Below are 25164 nucleotides of genomic sequence, written 5' to 3'. Positions count from 1 at the left end.
CTAGGAATTAATCAAATTGAAGTCTTATCTGCGAACAGAACAGACAGTGCTCAGACACGGTATATTGTGCATTGAAATTGCATTCACTTGTAAATTCGACCAGACTGAATCCCGATTACAAGTGCATGCAACACAACAGCTATGGTGTCCCCTAGGAAAAATTTACAAACATCCCAAGAAGGAAGAGGAAGCTGCTATGATATCTTTGGCAGTGTCGCCAGGAAGGCGTCCAATCTCACGTTGTCGCTGCTCGACACGAACTTGATGCAGATGGGCGCCCTGGCGTGCGTCAGCGCCACCACCGACGACAGCAGGATCCCGAGCCCGTCCCCGCAGATGAGCCCCGACGCCGCCGCCGCCGAGAACGCCCGCGCCTTGCGTGGGTCGGCACGCCTCCACAGGTACATGGCCAGGCTCCCCGTGAACATGTCGATGGGCATGTGCGCCGGCACCACGAAGGCGATGGCCACGCAGATGGTGCTCGGCAGGTACTCCGCCACGCGCCACCGCCTCCGCGCCGCCACGTCCCGGAGCACGCTCAGCGCCAGCGCCAGCGCGAAGAAGGTCCTGCAGAGCCACAGGCTGTGCATGGGCAGCCCGCGCTGGCCGGAGCTCAGCATGGCGATGCCGCGGTACACCCGGGCGTAGGGCACGTCGAACAGCTCGGACTCGTCGTCCTGCACCTTGTACAAGGCCCAGAACATGAGCGGGTTGACGACGCACCCGAGCGCCGTGCCGATCGCCTGGCTGATGAACACGGCGCGCGGCGAGGTCAGGGTCAGGTACCCCGTCTTGAGCTCCTGCATCAGGTTGTTGCTGCTGGACATGGTCCCCATCACGACCCCGCAGGAGACGAGGCCGGCAATCACGCCGCCGTTGGCACGGCCCACGACCGAGCCGACGACGAGCATAGCCAGCTTGCCGTAGGTGCTCGACAGGTTCATGTCGGTCACGCCGAAGCCATAGGCGTCGCAGAAGGCAAACACCGGGGCAGCCAGGTAGATGAGCGTCACATGGTGGGGCTTGATCTGCGGGTAGAGGTAGGGGATGGTGATGGTGGAGACCACCGCCAGGAGGATGTAGCAGAGGATGCTGACCGAGTTGGGTATATGGTCCCGGACAAACACCTGCGCCCTGCGGCGGTCATCGAAGCTCTGCATGGCCTTCTGCTGCTCAGCGGCGTTGAGGTTGTGGAACGGCAACTGCGTGTCACCGTCATCATCAACGCCACCACCTTGCATTGGCTGGCTGCGCCTGTTGTACATGGCGCACAATGTGCAGAACATGATGGATAGGAAGTTGAAGAGGCCATCGGCGAGTATCATGGACACTCCGATGAAGATCTTATAGCCCCTGATGCCGCGAAGGCTTCCGGGGCTAAGGTCAGCAGAGTACCAGACACCTGCCTTAGTTGCAAGGTATGGCGTAACAATCCCCCACGAGACAGCACTCCCGATGAATAAGGAGGCAGTGATCATGTATGGGCATAGCATGCCGATGGCGACATTGGTCATGCAGAAATCGAAGTAGAATCTGCCCAATGAAATTGAATGTTAGTTCCATACAACATCAAGGTGAAATGGCTGGCGGTGCTTGTTGCGTACCCGCGCTTATATGCCTCAAGGCCGAACGTGGGGAAGGCTCTGAAGCCGCAGTCCCTTGCAGCAGAGAAAAACCACTGGAAGACATCCCACAAGATGGTTCCCCCCAGCGATCTGAACAGCACGCGCACTTGCTGCCTGTAAGTGCAAGCACACAACTAAACATATAAGCATGCATACTTGTTCGATCCGACAAATGCATTTATTCATTTTTGAGTTCATTCAGCAGAAGATACGTGCCTTGCGTTGCTGGCGCCTTGAGGGGTATGGAAGCTATTGATAAGGTGTGCTGTGGCCACGCCACTAGGGTATGTCAACCGGTGTCTAATGATCATGACCTTCCTCAGAGGCATGAGGATGAACAGGCCAGAAAAACTGACAAGGAAGAGGAAAGTGATGGACCGGCCAATGTTTGGCTCAACAATATTCTTTGTGTCCCCTCCAGCTGCACTCTTGCCCATTGCGAGGATGTACGTCCCAAACCCACCTGAATATGAAAGCAAAACATGTTACAACCATATAATAGGATAGCGACATGAAAGAGTAACCAAAATTTTGCATGCTGTGCTTATAAACATATACCACTGAATGTAATAGCGGAGCAGGCGACGACACAGGTTTGGATGACGGTGTTCTCCTGGCGGGTGAATGGCAGGTGTGGCACCTTAAAGCTATCGAGAACACGGATCCATGCACGGGAGAGGTAGAAACCAATGAGGCCGGCTGGGATGGTGAGCGGTGGGAGGAATCCGGAGTTGAGGCTGATCTTCATGGCGACGGCGCTGAGCCCGACACCAAGGATGAAGCTAACCACCAAGGACCGCAGGGTGATGGTCTCTGACAGCGAAGGGATGGGGTCTGCCTCAAAGGCGCGCTCCGTTGAGATTCCTTCTTGGGGATCATCTTCATGCTCCATGGTGAGGACCAATATAATTAGTTCGTTTTGATGGAGCAATAAGCTCCAATTGTTTGTTTGATTCTGTGTGCATGCCTTGGTTTATTAATTTAAATTAATAAACCAAGGCATACACACAGAATCAAATGCTGGATGCAATGGGAGAGAAGGGGGGCACAAGGCTTATATAGGGAGCCTGGTAGTTAATTTTGGAGCGCTGTTCCTTCTAAGTATAGTCTGTTTGCCTTTGCAGCCTTAAAGCTTACCTTAGCCTGCCTTGCTCACAGTTGTGGCCTTCTTTGAGGGACTAATCTGCAACACACCCCAAAGCCAACAGACTAGCCATGCAACGAAAATGACAAGAATGGATGCGTCGCTACTAAAAATAGCAGGGAAATAGAGTGGAACATGTGAGACACAATTAAATTGAAATATCTCTTCTAGCCACCTTTTAATTACCTGCAACTGCACTGTACGGTTGGAATTGTCCCTCAATAAGCAACCTCGTTCTTCATATAAATAAAGATCCAAACCTTCTTAGCCAATCAAAATTCTGAAGATCGGCTTGAGCAATTGATGTCTGAAGACAATCTTCCACCATTTCACGCAGCCCATCAAACTCTGCCTGACAAGTTGTCATATGCAATTTGTTGGAGAGAGGAAAGGGAGGAATTGAAGCATGGAGTCAGTTGGCGATCCAAGGGAGGGCCCATCAACAGAGCGCGCATTTGAAGGAGAGCCAGTTCAAGCATGGACAGAGCAGATCACCGTGCGATCAGTGGTGGCTAGCATATTACTCGGCACCATATTAAGTACTGTGGGCATGAATCTTGTCTTCATGTCTGGGGGGGTGTCACCGCTCAACATCCCAGCAGCCATGCTAAGCCTCTTTCTCCTTAAGATTTGGACGCACATATTACGGAGATTTGATGTGTTCCACCAGCCCTTCACTCGCCAGGAGAACACCATCATCCAGACATGTGTGGTTGCCTGTGCCAGCATGGTGTCCAGTGGTGAGTATATAGATGCATCTGAAAAACTGGATGACAGCTTGTAGCAGTTTCTTCATTAACGCGATCATCATTAAATAAAAACGGATGCGACCATGGCTCACCTGTATGCTAACAAGTTATCAGGTGGTTTTGGATCGTTCATGCTCGCAATGAGCCCAAGAGAAGCAACGGAGACCAAAGCTGGACCGGATGAAATAAATGTCAGTTCACCGAATCTAGGAAAATTGATAGTCTTCTATTTTCTCATCAGCTTTGTTGGCTTGTTTGCCATTGTTCCCATGAGGAAGGTAATAATAACTCCCACTGCAATATCAGCTACCATATTAGCTCATACAAAATAATCAAATCAATATCAGTTCAGTTAATGAATAAACGCAGGCAAGGTTACAAACTTGGCAGCTGGGCTCCTCTCTAAAAAAATTCTTGATTTTTTTTGCATGTTCCTAGGCCATGATCATCCGCCATCGGCTAACATATGCAACTGGCACAGCTACAGCACACCTCATCAACAGCTTCCACACCCCCCAAGGAGCCCAGGAAGCAAAGTGAGACATTAACTGCTATAATTTGGCTAACGAACTTGTAATCGTATTACTAAATTGCTTACATTTCTGCACTTTCTGGTTGCAGAAGGCAAGTGTCTGCCATGTTTACATCCTTAGCAGGAAGTCTGTGCTGGGATATTTTTCAATGGTTCTACACAGGTGGACGTAACTGTGGACTTGCTGCCATCCCAACGTTTGGACTCAAAGCATACCAAAAAGGGTAAGGGATAAGTAAAACAAAATTTAAAAATATGAGGGAGGGAAATCGAATCTGATGTGTATCTTACTAGGAAACTAGCAATCATATGTGCAATTTTATTTGACAGAAACTAAGGAAGATCCTTTCAAAGACATTTCAGTAGTAATGCTAATAAAAATGAAAACCAATTCTAAAGGCACATATTTTTTTTTCGGAAGCATATGGCATACCTTCCAGTAACACACAATCTGCATGAAAATTTTAATTAATCATGAGATTGTTTTATATTCTTGCAGCTTCTACTTTAATTTCTCTGCAACTTATGTTGGTGTTGGAATGATCTGCCCAACAGTAGTAAGTATGTCAATGCTCGTTGGTACCATCCTCTCCTCGGCAATCATGTTGCCTTACATTGAATCCAAGAAAGGAGTATGGTACAATGCATTTTACAAGGAAAACAGTATGATGGGCATCTATGGGTACAAGGTAACAATGTTACTTACTTTACCAACATAATAGCATTGTTAACAATTTGACAGCCAACTAGTTTTTTTTCCTGTTAGGGATTTGCCTTCAATGTTTACCTATGGAAATCTCATTCATGTGAAACAGGTGCTGATAACCATAGCAATGATGCTTGGGGATGGTCTATTCCAGCTTCTCATGATACCATTCAAATCAATGAGCAATTTGCGTAAGAAACAACAGCAGTTAGCAGCAACAACCAATGCCTTCAGGAGTGTGGATGCCATAAGACACCCTGTCCTTAGCTTTGATGATCGCCGCAGGACACATATATTTCTCAAAGATAATATTCCCTTCTCGTACGCCATCATTGGCTACACTATACTGGCAACTGTTTCCACAATTGCGATTCCACACATCTATAGCCAGATAAAATATCAGCACATCATCGTTGCTTACATGTTTGCCCCTCTCTTGGCATTTTGCAATGCCTATGGTACTGGTATCACAGACCTAAACCTCTACACTCAATACGCAAAGATTGTGATCCTGATATTTGGGTTCTGGATCACTGCTGCAAAGGGTGGGGTGATCGGTGGCCTTGTGATTTGTGCAATCATGACGATAATCATTGCCACAGCTGGGAACTTCATGCAAGATCTCAAGACAGGCTATCTCACACTCACCTCGCCAAGGTCCTTGTTCCTAGCTCAGGTGATTGGAACAGCGATAGGTTGCATCATCAACCCAATTATTTTCTGGGTGTTCTATTATTGCTACCTAAATGACTCCATGGGAAGCTACCCAGCACCATTTGCCAGGGTCTACCGCATCATAGCCCTGGTCGGTGCTGGAGGCTTCATCAAACTACCAAAGCATTCCCTTGCACTCAGCATACCCGTCTTCTTCATAGCAATAGCCACGAGTGCTATCAAGGAGGTCGCCATACATAAGAAGTGGCGCATCCAACACTACATCCCGAGCGTCGCCGCAATGTCAGTGGCTTTCCTCATACATCCTACCTTGTCCATAGACATGTGCGTTGGCAGTTTAATACTTCTAGCGTGGAACAAGGTCGACACTGAAAGTGCAGAGCTTCTTGCACCAGTAGTGGCATCAGGACTGATCTGTGGTGAAGGGATATTTGCAATACCATACTCATTGTTGGGGATCTACCATGTCACTCCACCAATGTGCATAAGGTTCTTGGCTTCGGATGTGAACTCGAAGGTAGACGCGTTCCTAGCAAAACAAGCTCCCTGAAGGTCATAAGGAAACAAATTGACAGACAATCCTTGTCTAAATTCTCCTCCTTATTCCATTTTTGTAGTGAGGTTACTGACCATATGTAAATGCCCCGTTCCTCTTGGATTTTTGTAACGAGGTTAACTGTAGTTACCAGCTACTGTAAATACAGAATAATTTTTCCCCAATTGTGGTTCAGATCGAGACCAAGGATTTGATGACCGATGCGAAGCAACATCGGTTGGCGAGGACTGGGGAAAAGAGGAAAAATTCTAGGTTTTGCGATTTCCCCTACTGATTACTGCCCGCGTCTCGAGACCATCTAGACGGCAACGCATTGGAAGTAGTGAACAAGATTACAGGAAAGATGGGGAGGGATTTTCTTACTGTTCAGCGCACGCCGCCTGTCGCCGCCGGTGTACGGACACGGGGGACACGCCGAGCATCGCCGGTAGGCAGGGAGAGGCCGAAGCGAGGTAGATGGGCTGGTGGGCTTCATCCTTGCAAGAGGGAATCAGAAATGGGGGCCCAGATGTTGTCATACGGCCGCACGTGAGAGAGATTAAGGTAGGCTTTCGGCCCACAACGGCCCAGGCCCATCTGACCTCTAGGGTTTTCGAGGTGACCAACCACGTTATGAAAGAGAGCCTCCCTCCCCTCTCCCATTCGCCGCCGCCGCCACCAGGCTCTGGTCGCTCTCCACTCCATTCTCACTCAAGCTGCAAATTGCAAGCGAGGCGAACGCCGGTGTGCTCAGACTCCAAATCCGAGGTGAGCATCACCCGCGTCTTCCTCGATTCGCTCGCCGATCTCGTTGGTCGTAGTAGTCTCGGGTTTGCCTGTGTTGTTGTATGTCTCATTGATCTGGCTGCTAGCGATGGTAATTTGAATCCCTGTTACTGAAATTGATTGTGGGTGGTGAAACAACGATGAAAGAAGCTGCAGATCGTCTTTATTAGCCTACTAGGTCGCTTTGTAGTTGTTGTTGTTTTCCCAGTAATCTCAGCTATAATTCCAGGTGTCGCCGTTCGAGAGAGCAAGATCATAGACCTGGACAGATTATGTTGCCTTGAGGAGACGGGGAGGTAGATGAATAGAAGCATTTGCCACCACTTTCTCGCCCAGTGCAAAACGCTAAGAGAGCTCCAGAAAATCCACGCCCAGGCCGTTGCGCATGGTCTCCACCCACATCACCAGTCCGTTTCCTGCAAAATCTTCCGCTGTTATGCTGACTTTGGCCGAGCAGCTGACGCCCGCAAGTTGTTTGATGAGATCCCCCGCCCTGACCTTGTCTTCTTTACTAGCCTCATGTCCCTCCACATCCAGTTAGAGCACCACCGTGAGGCTGTATCCTTGTTCTCACGTGTTGTTGCTGATGGTCCCCGCCCCGATGGCTTTGCTGTTGTTGGTGCCCTCGCGGCTGCTGGTGGGGTTGGCGACCAGCAGGTTGGTAGTGCGGTGCATGGCCTGATTTTCCGGCTTGGATTGGACTCTGAGGTGGTCGTTGGAAATGCGTTGGTTGATATGTATAGTCGATGTGGGAGGTTTGAGTCCGCGGTAATGGTGTTCGATAGAATGTTTCAGAAAGATGAGATCACTTGGGGTAGCATGCTGCATGGTTACATCAAGTGTGCTGGTTTGGATTTGGCATTATCATTCTTTGATCAGATGCCTGTGAAGAGTGTAGTCTCTTGGACAGCACTGATCACTGGTCATGTACAAGGCAGGCTGCCCGTACGGGCTCTAGAGCTTTTTGGTAGGATGGTACTGGAGGGCCATCGTCCTACTCATGTCACAATTGTAGGTGTACTCTCAGCTTGTGCTGACATTGGCGCTCTGGATCTAGGACGTGTCATTCATGGATATGGAAGCAAATGTAATGCCAGCACAAACATAATTGTTAGCAATGCTCTCATGGATATGTATGCAAAGAGTGGAAGCATTGAGATGGCATTTTCCGTATTCCATGAAGTTAAATCAAAGGATGCTTTCACATGGACTACTATGATCTCATGTTTCACTGTCCAGGGGGATGGGAGGAAAGCTCTTGAACTTTTTTGGGACATGATTAGGTCTGGGGTAGTTCCAAACACTGTAACCTTTGTCTCTGTTTTGTCTGCGTGCAGCCATGCTGGATTAATAGAAGAAGGTAGAGAGTTGTTTGGTACAATGCGTGAAATATACAATATAGGTCCCCACCTTGAGCACTATGGATGCATGGTTGATCTGTTAGGACGGGGAGGACTGCTAGAGGAAGCAGAAGCTCTAATAGCTGATATGAATGTGGAACCTGATATTGTTATATGGAGGTCACTTCTTAGTGCTTGCCTGGTTCATCGCAATGACAGGTTGGCTGAGATTGCTGGAAAGGAAATTTTAAAGAGAGAACCAGGGGATGATGGGGTTTATGTCCTTCTTTGGAACATGTTTGCCTCGTCAAATAAATGGAGAGAAGCTCGAGAGATGAGGAAGGAAATGTTGTCTAGGAAGGTCTTCAAAAAACCAGGGTGTAGTTGGATAGAAGTTGATGGTGCTGTCCATGAGTTCTTGGTAGAGGACAAGACACACCACGCTCGAAGGGAAATTTACGAAACCTTGGAGTGCATGACCAGGCAGTTTAAGATGGATCTTAGATCATACTCTGTTGATGGAGAAATAATAGTCTAGATTCTATAATCATATACTGTCCATTTCTAGCGTGACATATGGGTCGTCGCACTAAATAGCCTTTTTGTTCCTATATTGTGTTTCACAATCTTATTGTACTTGGTATCTTATCAATTTGTCTCCATGTGACTCTAGATCAAAATTGTAGAGATTCAGTGCTTGTACATTGATGGCAATATGTTGCAATTGTTTCAGTTATTGGGTGTTTTATTGCGAACACAATGTTTTCAGAGAAATTTCTTCTAAATAGCATGCTGTTCTCCTTTAGTTTATGAATCTGGTACAGCTGTATTTCATTAGTTGTGTAAAGAAGAGCAGGACAGCTATATACACGAGTTTTATTTATTAACTTGATTCCTCTTATTTTATTTTATTGCATTGTATTCTTTATCTGGAAATGTTTCGTTCAGCTGCTTCCTACATTACGGCACATGATTATGCATGCCACCTATTTTTTAATTGTGATTCTCTTATTGTTAGATGTGTTCTGGAGATGAGATCGATGGAGATGCAAGTGTCGGGCAGAAGGGTTTCAAGGATATAAGGCGCTACAAGTGTGAATTTTGCACTGTTGTCAGGTCAAAGAAATGCTTGATTCAAGCTCACATGGTTGCACATCATAAGGTACAAGCATTCTGTGATTTACTAGATGCATGTGCCAGTACATGCCTTTAGCCTTAATAAAGACTATTGATATCCATATCTTGTTTGTATTCTAGTATCCGTTTGCTCTCTTGAGTTATATATATTGACATCATTTTAACTTTGTAGTGCCTACCTTTGTATTATCATTGTTTTGTAGCATTGCAATAATCTCCAGAGTTTTCTCCAAAATTTACCTGCAGGATGAACTGGACAAATCAGAAACATACAACTCAAATGGAGAAAAGATAATTTGCGAGGAGGAACATAGGTGCCCAGAGTGCGGAGCTTGTTTCCAGAAACCGGCTCATCTGAAGCAGCACATGCAAAGTCACTCTAATGAGGTTGGTATTCAATGTTGAATTGTTCATCCTCTGTGAGTCCAGTATGGGCAGACTTGTTTCATTGTGTAGGCATTGATGGACTAAAACATGTCCGATTTTTAAATTTTACAAGGAACATGCTTTAAACATACGATCTGCATTTATGAGGCTAACTGTAGCATCATTACTTTTTAACGTATGATTCACTAAATAAAGTTGTTTTGCAGGGTATAGATAGTTAACAGCGTGAAGCATTGGATCCCATTTAAAGAACTCCAAAATGCGATGAGGCAATTTTTCATCTTGTCTGAACTAGTAGCAGGTTGGGATGACCACCTGTGAAGCTTCAACAAGGTTGCCTCCTTCACGCTCATTGAGTAGGTTTGTCCTTGTACAAAATTTCGTTTTCTTTTTACCATGATGCTCCTTGGATAAACATTGCACCCCTTAATATCTAATGAAGGAATTACTTCTCTTCTCGCATGACTGTTTTATGGTTGACGGTGCTATTTTACGTTGCACATTTTGTTATGGATCAGTTCAGTGAATTTGGGAGTTCATTTCCTCCTATGTTGCCTTATTCTCTATTTATTTATTTGGGTTTCTAACTTTGGGGGACTTTGACAATCTGGTGATCCTACATCAAGATATCATCTCAGAAAGGTTGGGTCGCTAAATGGGCTCCTTTAGCTTGTTATGGTGTCGAGTTTTGTTCCTTGACATTAAGCAGTTTTGTGCTGCAAATATTAGATGGGTATGGATCTTTTGGAGATAAGGCTGGAAATATCCTCCCTTCAGTCTGCTATATCTTCATGGGCTTCCTTATGGGAGCTTTGAGAAGATGCTTGAGGATCCGATATCGAAATGTCATCTCAGAAAGCTAGGGCCATTCTTCATTGGTTTTCAGCTCGCTATGGTGACAATAGTCCTTTTACATTGTCACCATGCAAGGAAAATAGTGTACTGATGCGAAGTGCTGAACTTGGTCTAGTGCTGTGATATTAGGTGGGTTATGGATTCTTTGGAGATAAGGGTGGAAATATCCTCCATTCTGCCATGTCTTCACAGGCTTCCTTGTGGGAGCCTTAAGCAGATGCTTGAGGATCCAATATTGAAATGTCGTCTCAGAAAGCTAGGACCATTCTTCATTGGTTCTCAGCTCGCTATGGTGACAATAGTCCTGGTATAGTAGTAGTCACAATTCACAAAGTTGACATTTATTTTTTTTGCTTTGTTATGTTACTTCTGCTCTCATCACATGATGTTACATAGTTTAGAAGCATATGCTTTTTACCTATTTTGTTTGAACAGCTTTTCTTCCATTTTCTGTGTCACACCGTTTCTTCTGGATGCTATTCTCAACATGATGGTACATTCCATTTTAACGGCCACAGTGAAATGATGTTGCTAACAGATCCTGTGTGTTTAGAATTCTGAGTTGTTTTAGATAATCGATTAGTTAAAATGTTCGAAGCATCTAGCACACCTACAAACAAACCAACATGGAAATATTTTGTTCTTAATCCATATTCTTGTTTTGATTGTAGAGACTCTTCATTTGCCCACTTGAAGACTGCCCCTTCAGCTACAAAAGGAAAGATCACTTGAATAGACATATGCTTAAGCATCAGGGCAAGTTGTTTGGTTGTACTGTGGATGGTTGTGATAGGAGGTTCAGTATCAAGGCAAATATGCAACGGCATGTTAAAGAATTCCATGAGGATGAAAATGTCACTAAGAGCAGCCAGGAGTTTATTTGCAAAGAGGAGGGCTGTAACAAGGCTTTCAAGTATCTCTCAAAGTTGAGGAAACACGAGGAGTCACATGGTATGTTGGTACTGACAGAAATATAACTAGGATATTAAATTGAATGAACTGAAACTTAGTTGCTGTTAAGTTCATGAGGTCTGCAGTTTTTTTCCCCCAGCTTTTTGGGATCCCCAAATTTGAGTGTTTTCTTTGTGATATTTTCTTGCAGTTAAATTGGACTATGTGGAGGTAGTGTGCTGTGAACCAGGCTGCATGAAGATGTTTACAAATGTTGAATGCCTGAAGGCTCATAACCAATCTTGCCATCAGCATGTTCAGTGTGAGATATGTGGGGAAAAGCACCTGAAGAAGAACATCAAGCGGCACCTACAAGCCCATGATGAGGTGCCCACTGGTGCAAGGATGAAATGCACCTTTGAGGGTTGTGAGCGCTCCTTTTCCAATGTAAGCAATATTTATAGATCCCAAAATGTATCTGGCAATCTTTTCAGCCCAATACTTCACCATTTTGCAGATTTTGAATTGAGATATTCATTTATGTGTTTGTTTGCAGAAATCAAATCTGACCAAGCATATGAAGGCATGCCATGACCAACTGAAGCTTTTCATATGCCGAGTTGCTGGGTGTGGCAAGGCGTTCACCTACAAGCACGTCAGGGACAACCATGAGAAATCCAGCGCTCATGTATATGTTGAAGTGAGTCCCACTACTGACCTATGTTATTTTTTAAAAAAGATTATAAGTGGCCTTTGCCACTGTGCCTGTCTTTAGAGTTAAGCCCTCAATTGACCAAACTACCAGCTGGTGAATTGTATGTTGGGAGCATAATTGCTCATGTTTTGTGCTCAAATCATGTGAAATTGTCAGTAACAAGCTACCACGTGCAGGGAGACTTTGAGGAGATGGACGAGCAGCTGCGCTCGCGTCCGAGAGGTGGGCGAAAGAGGAAAGCATTGACGGTGGAGACATTGACACGCAAGAGGGTGACCATTCCTGGAGAGGCGTCGTCATTGGATGACGGAGAGGAGTATCTGCGCTGGCTGCTATCGGGCGGTGATGATTTAGGACAAGCTCAGTAGTGGTGGCATCTTTTTCCTATGTTGGGGAGGTGTGCCATGCTGTTCTGTACATGTGTGTATATTCTAGGCTATATGTAAGTTGGTGTAGTTAGATGAGAATGGTGTGTGTGTGTGTATGGTAATGCAACTGATCTAGTCTTGATAGTACTATAGTAGAGTGGTGCTCGAGTTTTATAGGGAACTTGTTATCTGTGTTGTAGTTTGTGGTAGTCAATGTAATGTCCTTATCCTATCAGTGTATTTTGACGATGGCACTTTTTAATGGAAAGTCTGATCTGGACCATTTTTGTTGGTAGAATGTTAGTTAATGCTGTCTCTTGCAAGATTCTTGCCTTTGAATGACATATTTTCTTTTTCTTTTTTGAGTCCTTTTATTATTATATAATATATAATAATCCATTTAGTGGTTGTGAAGAACTTTGGAAGAATCCTCGCAAAAAAAAAAAAACGAGAAAAACTCTGGAAGAAGGAAGTTTCTCTGCTCCGAGACTGTTGCTGAAGCCGTGTCCTGCTCGGAGTAGAAACATGGAGCGTATCGCGAACATAGATACAGGAAGTCCATGTATGCTGTACGCTTGCCCTTGCTGCATCCATGTGTAACGCCATGAAACTGCAGAAGACGGGCATGAAGCGGAAGAAGGGCAGCATTCCAAGGCGGCGGACTCCTGAATTGTCCGAGGAGATCCTGGCGCGGCTGCCTGTCAAGTCCCTGGTGCGTTGCAAGTCTGTCTGCAAGGCCTGGCGAGCCACCATCTCCGACCCCGTCTTCATCCGCGCGCACCTCCAGATGGGAGCAGGACCCGAGCGTGATCATCACCCTCGACACCCTGGACTACCTCATCCCGGGGGAGCGCTGGCCAAGCACCTTCTCCAACCACGTCCGCTTCTACCAGTGGCAGCCGTCCAATGGTCAGGCGGCAAAGTTCCTCCATGCCAAGGACTTTAGTGGTGACTTCAGCCGGCTGTGCTACTTCACCCACTGCGATGGCCTGGTGCTCGTCCCCACGACACCAAGCTCTACCTCTTCAACCCGGCCACCAGGGACGCCATCACGCTGCCTGACAGCCGCAACAATCCAATGCGAGAAGAAGAAGAAGCCTGCCATTGCTCCGGTCTGGACCTGGACCCGCGCACCGGCAGGTACAAGGTGGTTCAGGCATTCTTCCGGTCAATCGACGCCGACGCGAACATCTACCGTATGGGCATGGAGGTGTTCACCGTCAGCGGCGGCGCGTGGAGGGAGACGCCGGATGATCTGCCGTGCCCCATCAAGAGATGGCAGGCTGGCCTTATACCATCAAAGGGTTTTTGTTCTGGCGCATCGACAAGTCTCGCCACCACCAGCAACAGACTGCACGGGGTGGCCTCCTCCGCTTTAACCTGGCGGACGAATCGTTCAGCGTCACCGCGCTGCCGGACTGGGATCGGTGACGCCTGCTTGATCGACGAGCTGCGCGGGGAGCTCTGCCTGACGGCCCCTACCGGTGGGACGCCTGCTACCATGACTGTGTGGGCGATGGCGATCGATGACGATGGGAGGCACGGCCAGTGGGAGCGGCGCTACTCCTACCACTTCCCGCGCCTCTGCCACCCGATGGGGCTTCTTCCCGGTGGCCAGGTGTTGCTCTGGAACCAACTGGATCTCTACAGCTACGAGGCACCGAGCTCGGAGCTCAAGGTGCTGTGCGAGATGGGTTGCATGAGGTACGAGGGCGCGCAGGGCGCGGAGGTGGAAGAAGCTCTGGAACGTCAACGTCAGGCCCTACACCGAGAGCCTCGTCCGGATCACTGCTTGATTGATGGGGTCCCTTTCGCTCCACTCCATGAGAAGGATGCAATTAAAAATTATAATGGCTTCCTGTTCTGCCATTGTGCACATTACTTCTTTGATCCTTCACACGTGTACTACTGTAAAAGGATCTCCGGCCTGTTCGGCTGGACTTATAAACCGGCTGAAAAGCTAAAACGGCTGATTTGTTGTGAGAGAAAAATACTATTCGGTGGCTGATAAGTCGGCCGATAAGCTGAAGCGAACAGAGGTTTCAGTTTTGTTCATCAGTTTTGTTCTTTTCAGATATTATATTACTCTACATTACTTTGAATGCTTTTGCTGATGAATCCTGGCATATTATCCTCTTCCGGGCCACTTCTAGTCAAATTCACTAATCTCGTGTCAACCCTCTGAAAATTCACTCAAATGCATGGATGCTTTTCCCAATGATTGGTAGCCTGCATGCTAAAGATCCATTTCAAATTGGGAAAAAAAAACATGGTGCTTCAGCTTCAAATCAAATAATACGAACAGCACGTACTCCCGCAGATCAAATTCATAGACTAATACTGCACATGATGACACGAGCAACAACGGGACGGACGGCTTGAGGGCATAGAACAAAAAGCCGAACGGGTTCATCGTTTGAACCGGAAAAACCATGAACGTGTGACCAGATCTGTTCAGTTAAATCAAAAGATCGGTCATGCAATTGGATGGGCGTGAACAGGTCAAACCGGCCACTTTTGTGTCAAACCGGTGAACTAGAACCGTTTTTTAGTGAATCAGCAAATAGTTCAGCGTTTGGACATTATTTTTGGAATTTTGGACAATAGACTATTGCATTATTTCTATGTTATCCCATCTTATTATGTCATATGTGGTATAGTTTGGTAATAAAACATGCAAATTACTGGTATAAATCATGAGAAATAAATATTATATTAATAAATAATGAACCATTGGTTGGACCGTTGGACCATTATTCTGATCGGTTCGATCTTCGTCCGACTTTTTCATTTTATGCTCGAGGGACACCACAATTATATTAAACTTAGTTTTCCCAAGAAAAGCTTAGTTTTGCGGGATGTATGTCATTAATGGGTCCAATAATAGTAATTTCATATTTTAAATATTGTTAAGTTTTTCTACAAGCTTATAGTTAAACTAAAGATGGATCCACTTCGGATAAATTAGAGGTGCTCATTATTTTGGAATAGAGCAAGCAATATTTTAAAACTACTCCATTTGTTTCAAAATGTAGGATAAAGTAAAATCTATATATTTAGAAAAGCTAAAACGATCTACATTTTGGAACTGTAACGGAGGGTGTACTTGTAAAAAAATCGGCATGTACCATTTTTCTTAAGCTCTTTTGAAATAATCAAGTAAATATCCGACTAAAGTACAAATATATTGGATGCACATGTCCAAAATGACAGCGGGAGTAGTATGAGAAAAAAGGGCAAATTAGAGAAAAAGAAAAACACGACATCGGAGCACCGAATGATATCATGCCACGCGATCCAAAAGCTTTACAAAGTCTGTCTGTTCGGCAACCTAGAACATGCAGTGGAAATGCTTTCCTTTTAGCAACATCTGGTCTATCAGAATCCCCTGTAAAAGCGAGATCAGATCAAGTTAAAAGTATCTTAAAATTTTCAACCGATTAATCGATATTTTGTTGACACTGGCGCATGTGACGAGCCCCGGGCCCACGTGTCAGCTGGCTGGTAGCAGCACGCGCCACGTGTCCCGGCCATTCCGACGCCGCCACCGTGCGAGAGGGCCTGTGCCACGCGACCCCAACCAATCCCACAACTCCGCGCGTCGGAGGCCATCCGGGCCGTCGGATGCGCGGCACGGACGGCCGCCGCGGCCCCAGCACAGAGTCCACCGCGATTGGCTCGGGCGTCCACGCGTCGCACCCCTACTGGTCCAGGTCGGACTCATGACGTCCCGGCCAACGCGACGGTCGCAGCGGGATCCCGAGCCCCGCTCACGGCACCCCCACTTTATAAGCCTCTCCCCCTCCTCTCTCCTCCATCAGACTCGTCAGGCGCAGTTCGAAACGCGGGGATCACAACAGAAGAGGAGAGAAGCTTCCAGAGGAGAGGAAAGGGAGCGCGTTGGTGGTGTGCGGCCATGGATCGGGTTCGCGGATCCGCGTTCCTGCTCGGCGTCCTGCTCGCAGGTACGATGCGGCGCGATCTCGCCTCCCGCCTGCGGTTTTGTCTGGGGGGTTTTTGCTTGTCTGTTTGTGTTCATTCATGTGGGATCTGAGATTGGGTCAGATTTAGTGGTGCTCTCGCCTCGATCTGGGGTGTTTACATACGAATTGATTTGGGTTGTGAATTGAGGAGGTATGCTTGGTGGTGACACTGATGGATCAGGAAAGTTGGTCACTCGGGGTTCTAGGAATGGGCGTTCACTGTTCAGTTTGAATTGGTAGAATAGGATCCCGTACCCTGTTCCTGTGATCTAGGGCTCTAGGCCTTTGTTTTTAGTTCCGCTTTGATCTAATACCTGTAGGTTGTTCTGTTCCGCGAGGAATGGGTGTAGCTGTGCGATTTGTTCCCCCGAAACTCAGTTGCACTGTCTCTGACTGACAGTAGCTAGCGATTTCATTTCATTTAATTACATTGGTGCCTCGATCTGTGATTGGCTTGATCGTAACCGTGTGAAAGTTGTAAGGGTATGAACCAAACCCGGTGATTTCATTCAACTCCTAAACATCAAGGTCATACAATTTGTACTTAATTCATCAGAGTTGGACTAACTTTAGAGAATCGTTCAGCTTCAGTGGAATGATTGGAATGTATCTGAATCAACTCTTTACTGGTGTCAGTATTGCGTCAATTGCATTTCAGTTTTAGCTGCTGGTAACATTTAGAGCGATTGGGTGAACAATGTCGATTAAATCATTCTTGTCCTGTATGCAGGATCCCTGTTTGCATTCTCAGTTGCAAAGGAGGAGACCAAGAAGCTCGGCACCGTGATCGGTATCGATCTCGGTACCACCTACTCCTGTGTTGGTGTCTACAAGAACGGTCATGTCGAGATCATCGCCAATGACCAGGGTAACCGTATCACACCCTCATGGGTTGCCTTCACCGATAGTGAGAGGCTCATTGGTGAGGCTGCCAAGAACCAGGCAGCTGTCAACCCTGAGCGGACCATCTTCGACGTCAAGCGTCTCATCGGAAGAAAGTAATACCTCTAGCCCACAATCTCATTATCTAATTTCTTCTTCCTATGGATATCTGGTGTCCTAACTGTAATGCCAATTGTCTAGGTTTCAGGACAAGGAAGTCCAGAGGGACATGAAACTTGTTCCCTACAACATTGTTAACAAGGAGGGCAAGCCCTACATTCAGGTCAAGATCAAGGATGGAGAGAACAAGGTCTTCAGCCCTGAGGAGATCAGTGCCATGATTCTTGGCAAGATGAAGGACACCGCTGAGGCGTACCTTGGCAAGAAGATCAATGATGCTGTCGTCACTGTTCCTGGTCAGTAACCATTCTGCAGGTTGCTTGTAGTGATTGTTGTATCAATGTCATGGCTTACATCTTTCTGTCCTTGTTTTCAGCGTACTTCAACGATGCGCAGAGGCAGGCGACCAAGGATGCTGGTGTCATTGCCGGCCTCAATGTTGCTAGGATCATCAATGAGCCAACTGCTGCTGCTATTGCCTACGGTTTGGACAAGAAGGGTGGCGAGAAGAACATCCTTGTCTTTGACCTTGGTGGTGGTACTTTCGATGTCAGCATCTTGACCATTGACAACGGTGTGTTTGAGGTGCTTGCCACCAACGGTGACACCCATCTTGGAGGTGAGTGAAATGTTTTTGTCAATAAGCTAGCTGACTAGTGACTACCAACGCATCTAAGCTGCTGATTACTGCTGTCACCTTATTAGTTGATTGTATTTTAACATTGACATAGCATAAAATCATGACAATGCCATACATTCATAGGCTTATGCTATGATTTCAGACATCATGATAATTGTATGCAAACTACCTGCATTGAAATAGTATTATGATACATGCACTGATTTGAGATAAATTCATCATTCGTCATCAATACATGTTGTATTTACCTTGAATCTGAGCAACTTGTCAGCTCATTTGCTGTGTGCTTGCATTGTTGTTGGCATGATTGATACTGAGTTGTACCATCTCTTCAGGTGAGGACTTTGACCAGAGGATCATGGAGTACTTCATCAAGTTGATCAAGAAGAAGTACAGCAAGGACATCAGCAAGGACAACCGTGCTCTTGGAAAGTTGAGGAGGGAAGCTGAGCGTGCCAAGAGAGCCCTCAGCAACCAGCACCAGGTCCGTGTTGAGATTGAGTCCCTCTTCGACGGGACCGATTTCTCGGAGCCGTTGACCCGTGCCAGGTTTGAGGAGCTGAACAATGATCTGTTCCGCAAGACCATGGGCCCTGTCAAGAAGGCCATGGAAGATGCTGGCCTTGAGAAGAGCCAGATCCACGAGATTGTCCTTGTTGGTGGAAGCACCAGGATTCCCAAGGTCCAGCAGCTCCTGAGGGACTACTTCGACGGCAAGGAGCCCAGCAAGGGTGTAAACCCTGATGAGGCTGTTGCCTACGGTGCTGCGGTGCAGGGAAGCATCTTGAGCGGCGAGGGTGGTGATGAGACCAAAGGTTTGTCTCTCTTTTTGTGCTCCCTTTTCTGACTGCTAGCAGATTTTTCAGTTCATTAGTGATCATTGCTTACACAAGTGTGGTTTTGCCTTTGGTGCAGATATCCTTCTCCTTGATGTGGCTCCCCTCACCCTGGGTATTGAGACTGTTGGTGGAGTCATGACCAAGTTGATCCCCAGGAACACTGTCATCCCCACCAAGAAGTCGCAGGTGTTCACCACCTACCAGGACCAGCAGACCACCGTCTCCATCCAGGTAACAATTAGCATCCTGCTCTCTCCTCTGCTGGAACCTCCAGTATCAGCTGTGGTCCACCTTTTTTTAGAAGTGTAATAACTTGTGTTGTCTGTGATCCATGCAGGTCTTCGAGGGTGAACGCAGCATGACCAAGGACTGCCGTCTTCTCGGCAAGTTCGACCTCTCTGGCATTCCACCAGCTCCAAGGTGCGTTGCTGCTATCCGGAGTAGTGTGTTTGTTGAACTAGTGAATGAATGAATGCAGTGTTGCCTGACCAATGATGAAATGTGAATTCTGCAGGGGCACTCCCCAGATCGAGGTGACCTTTGAGGTTGACGCCAATGGTATCCTAAACGTGAAGGCCGAGGACAAGGGCACTGGCAAGTCAGAGAAGATCACAATCACGAACGAGAAGGGCCGCCTGAGCCAGGAGGAGATTGACCGCATGGTCCGGGAGGCGGAGGAGTTCGCCGAGGAGGACAAGAAGGTGAAGGAGAAGATCGACGCCCGGAACCAGCTTGAGACGTACGTGTACAACATGAAGAACACGATCGGCGACAAGGACAAGCTGGCGGACAAGCTGGAGAGCGAGGAGAAGGAGAAGGTTGAGGAGGCCCTCAAGGAGGCCCTCGAGTGGCTGGACGACAACCAGTCGGCCGAGAAGGAGGACTACGAGGAGAAGCTCAAGGAGGTGGAGGCCGTGTGCAACCCCATCATCTCGGCGGTGTACCAGAAGTCTGGCGGCGCCCCGGGTGGTGGTGCCGACGAGGAGGGCGGCGTCGATGACGACCACGACGAGCTGTAGATGATGCCGGAGAAGCCAAATTTTTGTAACAGTGTTTAGGGGGCTTATGAATGACTCTTGGGGGCCGGCGGTGACGGAGACTAATCTTCTTCCTCTGAATGGGTGTATCGCTGCTCTTTTAGCTGCTGAGTGTAGAACTCTGGTTTTTTTTTTTTTAAACTTCCTTGTGATTTTTCTTGTTATTATAGCGGATTCGCATCGGAATTTATGTGAAGAAAAGAAGATGCTTCGGGATTTATCTCTGTTGCTGCCTCTGCTAGTTAAGTAGTGGCAGTTTATGAATCTGGGGGAAATGGCGATGCGGTTGGGGTAAAACTGGCTGCTAGGAACGCATCCGAACTCTAGTTCAGAATTGGAACAAGTCTTCTTTCCCCTGTGAGGACCGAATCTGTCACAGAATGAAGTCACAAGGATAAGCCAACAGAGATTGCAGATGAAAAAAAGAGCAAATTAGCCTGAAGCCAAGGCGAGCTGATGGTAGAGAGGCAAGGATGAGCGCGGATCGGCGACTCATTTTGAAACAAAAAAGTAGATAAATCAAATTGAGAATTTGGACAGTTAAGTTTGAACTAAAGATGTGCCATGCATCTCCTGTGTGAGCGAGCGACCATCTTGCTATCTCGTCCGCGTCGTGAACCAAAAAAAAAAAAAGGAGTAAGAGGCCGAGCCGACCCAGAACGTACCTTACGGATGGCCCAGATGTAGTAGATGGGCTGGGCCTTCTTTCTTAAATGACTATGTGTTTGTTTCCTCCACTTTCCAGGGCGCCAGTCCGCTCGCATGGAGCAAGGCACCCCTGGCAAGGTGAACACGCGTTTCCATGGCCCAGCATCTCGGCGTACGTTTTACAGCCGACCTAGAAAATGCTACCTCCGCATGCATGTGCAAACGATTACTAGTACGTGCGTAAGGTCTAGTTATTGGATTTTTTTTAAACGAAATCAGCTGGAGAGCTGCCCGCTGTATTAAAAAGAGGAAAGATCAGAAAAACAATATAAGAACAAAAAATTACATCCTATTTACAAGGCTGCAAAGGTGTTTAGCTCCCGTATTAATCCAATTAGCCGCTTCATCCTTAGGCCAGCACTGATAGGGGTGGTAAAGAAAATGCGCTCCTTCCATACTTCCCAACCAATCAAAATGAATGCTCTCTGAGAAGCTAGACGGCACCAAGAGCCGCAGTGACCAGCTAATTAAGCTAGTCTCCTAATGAGACGACGAGGCCAGGTCTCTTTTCAGACGGAGGGACAGGTTTGTCCGTGCGCTCATTCTTCCAAAGCCAGACCATTCTTCCAAATGCCAGCAACGAGAAGACAATCCAATTAAGGAGAAGAAAAATCTTGAGCTGAGTAGATCGATCGATGGAGGAGATGGCATGCACACATATGCTTTCTTAGAAATCTCCATCTCGATCAGCTCAGCTAGCTAGCTTGCTACCTGTACGTACTGTGTAGGGTAATACAGCTAGCTGCACGTACATATCAGCCCTGTTTAGAGCATGCATGTTTTTTTATTATTGCTACTATACCAGCCCTTACGTAGTGTGTAATGTTTTGCACATGCATGCATGCATGCGAGGCATTTTCAAGGTCGGCTGTTTTGGGTTCATCGGAGCATGCATGGATGGATGAAGGATGCAAGCAAGGAGATATTTCTGGGTCCTCATCATCTTATCCCGTCCCGTTCATCTTTTGGATCCGTATAGCATGCAGTCACCCATCGAGGCTGGCATCCTTGTCATGTACCCGACAGACACGAATCTCACGTCACCTAGGTAGGCAGCTACCACCACTATCCACTGCTGCTAGTCAAGCTCGTGCGTGGACCTGCACAAGCCTGCTCATCTCCACGCTCAGCTGCTCCTCCGATCCGATCCCATCCAACCTAGCTTTCCTGATCGATGAATCGTGTAATTTCTCTCCAGTGTTCCTCTCGATCACCGCAAAATAAAATATCTGATCCACTGCACCACGATGGAAACATGCATGCACTGCACCTGAGTGGCTGGTGGGTACATGATTGCCCACTTTTCTTATGCAATGATAATACGGCCTCAAATTCAATAATTCGAAAAATTAACACTTGAAATTCAAGCCAATAATAAAAAAAAACAATACCAGTACTGCCTTATTGATGCTGTGCCTGCATATATGTACATACGAAAATCATTCAGATCTTGTCAGCATGCTATTTTGCCTTTTGCATTGCTAGCTAGGTCCACTCGCTCGCTCGTCAGCTCCATCAGAGGAATAAGGGCATAACCATGCATACAGGACGAAAGGCCTTGCACTTTCATCAGTACAGCCTGATACCAAATCTGCTATACACGACGTACGATCATCGGTCGATGCTCCATAACTGTTATGCTAAGCGCCACTACTCTCTGTAAGTAGACGCTAGCACATGTGATCGAGCTAGTGAAGTGACACCGCACCACACGCCACGCAAAACAATCAAAGGGTCATCGCTATGATTCTGTGCTCGAGCCTCTCATTGGTTTGTGGCTTCTTGCCTCTCCAAAATCCAGATTAGTTGATAGGTGATCATCAATCATCATCAGCCCTTTTGTTGGGGAAAAAATATAAATTTGAATAAAATAGTACTGTCTTTCCCCCAAGATCGAGTTAAATATGAGTTTTTAGCGGCGAATTCCAGCATCCCTGAGTCACAGACGCACTACGAAATACGAATCCATCCCTGGCCCAATCATGCATGTAATACTAGCTGCGCCAATTACATTAGCACACATGGCGCATGATTATCACCACCGGCGATCCTCTTATCCTCTCCAGATTTCACCTGGCCCACTCGATCAATTACCGTAGCAGTAAAACGCAGCGCACCCGGTCGTACTCGTACACCGTAGGCGGCCTAGGAGTAGTATGTTTTTTCCACACGGCCACCTCATCCGTTCCCCATCTTCCTGCTGGGCCCGCCTGCCATCCCTGCGAGCTCACCGGGAGGTGACGCCACCGCTCGCCTCGCCGCTATTTAACGAGCTAGCTAGCTAGGAGATGAGCAGCAAAAGATTCAGACTCGAGAGGGAGTGAGCAAGCCACACTGCAAGTTCCGCTCCTACTCGCAACCATGGATCCCACCAAGGTGAGTGAGCTGCTGTTTGCATCTTCTGATGATTTCGATCTCATGTTCCTAGCTAATTAATTCCTACAGTCACATCGAGTTAATAATTAATGAGCAATTAATAGAATCATATGTTTTAGCAGTACTGAATCTAAGCAGGAGCCATGCATGGCTGATGAATCTCAGTAACTACTATACGTATTGCAATTGCAGTTCCGTCCGTCGAGCAGCCACGACACCACGGTGACGACGACGAACGCCGGCGCCCCGGTGTGGAACGACAACGAGGCGCTGACGGTGGGCCCGCGCGGCCCGATCCTCCTGGAGGACTACCACCTGATCGAGAAGGTGGCCCACTTCGCGCGCGAGCGCATCCCGGAGCGCGTCGTCCACGCCCGCGGCGCCTCCGCCAAGGGCTTCTTCGAGTGCACCCACGACGTCACCTCCCTGACCTGCGCCGACTTCCTCCGGTCCCCGGGCACCCGCACCCCCGTCATCGTCCGCTTCTCCACCGTCATCCACGAGCGCGGCTCGCCGGAGACCATCCGCGACCCGCGCGGGTTCGCCGTCAAGTTCTACACCCGGGAAGGGAACTGGGACCTCCTCGGCAACAACTTCCCCGTCTTCTTCATCCGCGACGGCATCAAGTTCCCCGACGTCATCCACGCGTTCAAGCCCAACCCGAGGTCCCACGTCCAGGAGTACTGGCGGGTGTTCGACTTCCTCTCGCACCACCCGGAGAGCCTCCACACCTTCTTCTTCCTCTTCGACGACGTGGGCGTGCCCACCGACTACCGCCACATGGAGGGCTTCGGCGTCAACACCTACACCTTCGTCAACGCCGCCGGCAAGGCGCACTACGTCAAGTTCCACTGGAAGCCCACCTGCGGCGTGCGGTGCATCCTCACCGACGAGGAGGCGGCGCTGGTCGGCGGGCGCAACCACAGCCACGCGACCCAGGACCTCTACGACTCCATCGCCACGGGGACCTTCCCGGAGTGGAAGCTGTTCGTGCAGGTGATGGACCCGGACACGGAGGAGCAGTACGACTTCGACCCGCTGGACGACACCAAGACGTGGCCGGAGGACCTCCTCCCGCTTCAGCCGGTGGGGCGGCTGGTGCTAGACCGGAACGTCGACAACTTCTTCAACGAGAACGAGCAGCTGGCGTTCGGCCCGGGGCTCGTCGTCCCCGGGATCTACTACTCCGACGACAAGATGCTGCAGTGCCGGGTGTTCGCGTACGCCGACACGCAGCGCTACAGGCTGGGGCCGAACTACCTGATGCTCCCCGTGAACGCGCCGAGGTGCGCGCACCACAACAACCACTACGACGGCGCCATGAACTTCATGCACCGGGACGAGGAGGTCGACTACTACCCGTCCAGGCACGCGCCGCTGCGCCAGGCGCCGCCGGTGCCGATGCCGGCGAGGCCGGTGGTGGGGAGGAGGGAGAAGGCCACCATCAGGAAGCCCAACGACTTCAAGCAGCCAGGGGAGAGGTACAGGTCGTGGGACGCCGACCGGCAGGAGAGGTTCGTGAGGAGGTTCGCCGACTCGCTGGGCCACCCAAAGGTCAGCCAGGAGCTCAGGTCCATCTGGATCGACCTCCTCTCCAAGGTCGGTAACAACTTACTTGCGATTATATTCTTCAGTGATTTGATCGATCGATCATATCACACTGATGATTACTAAGTAATTAACATGATCTTGGATGGGAATTAATCGCAGTGCGACGCGTCGCTGGGGATGAAGATAGCCACACGGCTGAACGTGAAGCCAAGCATGTGAGTTTCGAGTGTCATGGTCCTGCGACCTGCAGCAGCAGCAGGCAGAGGCCGAGACGTGTACGAGTTGTTGTTGAGTCCTCGATAGATGCAATGCCTTATTGGGTCCTTTTCCTTATCGAGCAATAAGACGAGAGAAAAGACGACGCGAGCTGAGCCTGCACACTAGATGATGGTTATTACGTCGTCGTTACTGTGTCAAAGTCTGTAGCATGTTACATGCATGCATGTGTACTACCCTAATATAAGCTACTACCTGAATGCATGTGTGTATCGACGACATATTCTCACTTCCTGGATGGGTCGTCTTCAAATTATATTGGCGCTGTTATTTTTGCCAGATGTTCAGAGATGCCCATCACTTGATC

General features: G+C 48.1%; 5 protein-coding genes across 6 annotated transcripts; 4 read left to right on the top strand and 1 right to left on the bottom strand.

The window, feature by feature from the left end:
• Positions 1-64: 64 nt before the first annotated feature.
• On the bottom strand, positions 65-6454 carry LOC101777474 (probable metal-nicotianamine transporter YSL7). Its single transcript, XM_022823294.1, has 7 exons — positions 6351-6454; positions 3611-3812; positions 2956-3486; positions 2184-2808; positions 1842-2088; positions 1605-1739; positions 65-1533 (listed from the first exon to the last, which is right to left on the bottom strand). Exons 4-7 carry the CDS (start codon positions 2515-2517, stop codon positions 195-197), a joined length of 2055 nt encoding a protein of 684 aa, XP_022679029.1. The 5' UTR covers positions 2518-2808; positions 2956-3486; positions 3611-3812; positions 6351-6454; the 3' UTR covers positions 65-194.
• LOC101764787 (probable metal-nicotianamine transporter YSL18) lies at positions 3602-5981 on the top strand. Its single transcript, XM_022828049.1, has 4 exons — positions 3602-3796; positions 4140-4213; positions 4550-4739; positions 4866-5981. Exons 1-4 carry the CDS (start codon positions 3602-3604, stop codon positions 5979-5981), a joined length of 1575 nt encoding a protein of 524 aa, XP_022683784.1.
• Positions 6455-6621: 167 nt separating the features above from the next.
• LOC101776384 (transcription factor IIIA) lies at positions 6622-12748 on the top strand. Of its 2 annotated transcripts, XM_004952102.3 has the most exons (7): positions 6622-6734; positions 9111-9254; positions 9476-9616; positions 11143-11422; positions 11574-11809; positions 11919-12062; positions 12254-12748. In XM_004952102.3, exons 2-7 carry the CDS (start codon positions 9111-9113, stop codon positions 12443-12445), a joined length of 1137 nt encoding a protein of 378 aa, XP_004952159.1. In that variant the 5' UTR covers positions 6622-6734; the 3' UTR covers positions 12446-12748. The 2 variants fall into 2 exon arrangements, with proteins under 2 accessions (XP_004952159.1, XP_022683369.1); XM_022827634.1 differs by lacking the exons at positions 9111-9254; positions 9476-9616; positions 11143-11422; ... (1 more) ...; positions 11919-12062; positions 12254-12748 and adding an exon at positions 6982-8828.
• Positions 12749-16253: 3505 nt separating this feature from the next.
• Positions 16254-20169, top strand: LOC101775309 (luminal-binding protein 3). The gene is made up of 8 exons (XM_004952099.2): positions 16254-16410; positions 17159-17426; positions 17512-17726; positions 17807-18049; positions 18406-18885; positions 18986-19140; positions 19247-19329; positions 19424-20169. The coding sequence occupies exons 1-8, from the start codon at positions 16362-16364 to the stop codon at positions 19926-19928; spliced, it is 1998 nt and encodes a 665-aa protein (XP_004952156.1). The 5' UTR covers positions 16254-16361; the 3' UTR covers positions 19929-20169.
• A 2694-nt stretch (positions 20170-22863) lies between these two features.
• Positions 22864-25113, top strand: LOC101775718 (catalase isozyme 3). Its single transcript, XM_004952101.2, has 3 exons — positions 22864-23030; positions 23223-24629; positions 24741-25113. The coding sequence occupies exons 1-3, from the start codon at positions 23016-23018 to the stop codon at positions 24798-24800; spliced, it is 1482 nt and encodes a 493-aa protein (XP_004952158.1). The 5' UTR covers positions 22864-23015; the 3' UTR covers positions 24801-25113.
• Positions 25114-25164: the final 51 nt, after the last annotated feature.

This window comes from Setaria italica, chromosome I (genome assembly GCF_000263155.2).
Source record: "Setaria italica strain Yugu1 chromosome I, Setaria_italica_v2.0, whole genome shotgun sequence".
NCBI classification, from domain to species: domain Eukaryota; kingdom Viridiplantae; phylum Streptophyta; class Magnoliopsida; order Poales; family Poaceae; genus Setaria; species Setaria italica.
This window is presented reverse-complemented; position numbering and strand designations above follow the sequence as displayed.

Excerpts from the sequence above, each read along its gene's own strand:
- LOC101777474 (XM_022823294.1), bottom strand. The coding sequence starts at position 2,517 with ATGGAGCATGAAGATGATCCCCAAGAAGGAATCTCAACGGAGCGCGCC. Across the intron at positions 1,740-1,841 it reads CAAGGCGCCAGCAACGCAAG|GCAGCAAGTGCGCGTGCTGT; the intron begins GCACGTATCTTC and ends TTGCACTTACAG. Across the intron at positions 1,534-1,604 it reads CTTGAGGCATATAAGCGCGG|ATTCTACTTCGATTTCTGCA; the intron begins GTACGCAACAAG and ends TTCATTGGGCAG.
- LOC101764787 (XM_022828049.1), top strand. The coding sequence starts at position 3,602 with ATGGCTCACCTGTATGCTAACAAGTTATCAGGTGGTTTTGGATCGTTC. Across the intron at positions 4,214-4,549 it reads TTTTCAATGGTTCTACACAG|CTTCTACTTTAATTTCTCTG; the intron begins GTGGACGTAACT and ends ATATTCTTGCAG. Across the intron at positions 4,740-4,865 it reads TGGGCATCTATGGGTACAAG|GTGCTGATAACCATAGCAAT; the intron begins GTAACAATGTTA and ends CATGTGAAACAG.
- LOC101776384 (XM_022827634.1), top strand. The coding sequence starts at position 7,053 with ATGAATAGAAGCATTTGCCACCACTTTCTCGCCCAGTGCAAAACGCTA.
- LOC101775309 (XM_004952099.2), top strand. The coding sequence starts at position 16,362 with ATGGATCGGGTTCGCGGATCCGCGTTCCTGCTCGGCGTCCTGCTCGCA. Across the intron at positions 17,427-17,511 it reads AAGCGTCTCATCGGAAGAAA|GTTTCAGGACAAGGAAGTCC; the intron begins GTAATACCTCTA and ends CCAATTGTCTAG. Across the intron at positions 18,050-18,405 it reads CGGTGACACCCATCTTGGAG|GTGAGGACTTTGACCAGAGG; the intron begins GTGAGTGAAATG and ends CCATCTCTTCAG.
- LOC101775718 (XM_004952101.2), top strand. Across the intron at positions 24,630-24,740 it reads GGATCGACCTCCTCTCCAAG|TGCGACGCGTCGCTGGGGAT; the intron begins GTCGGTAACAAC and ends AATTAATCGCAG.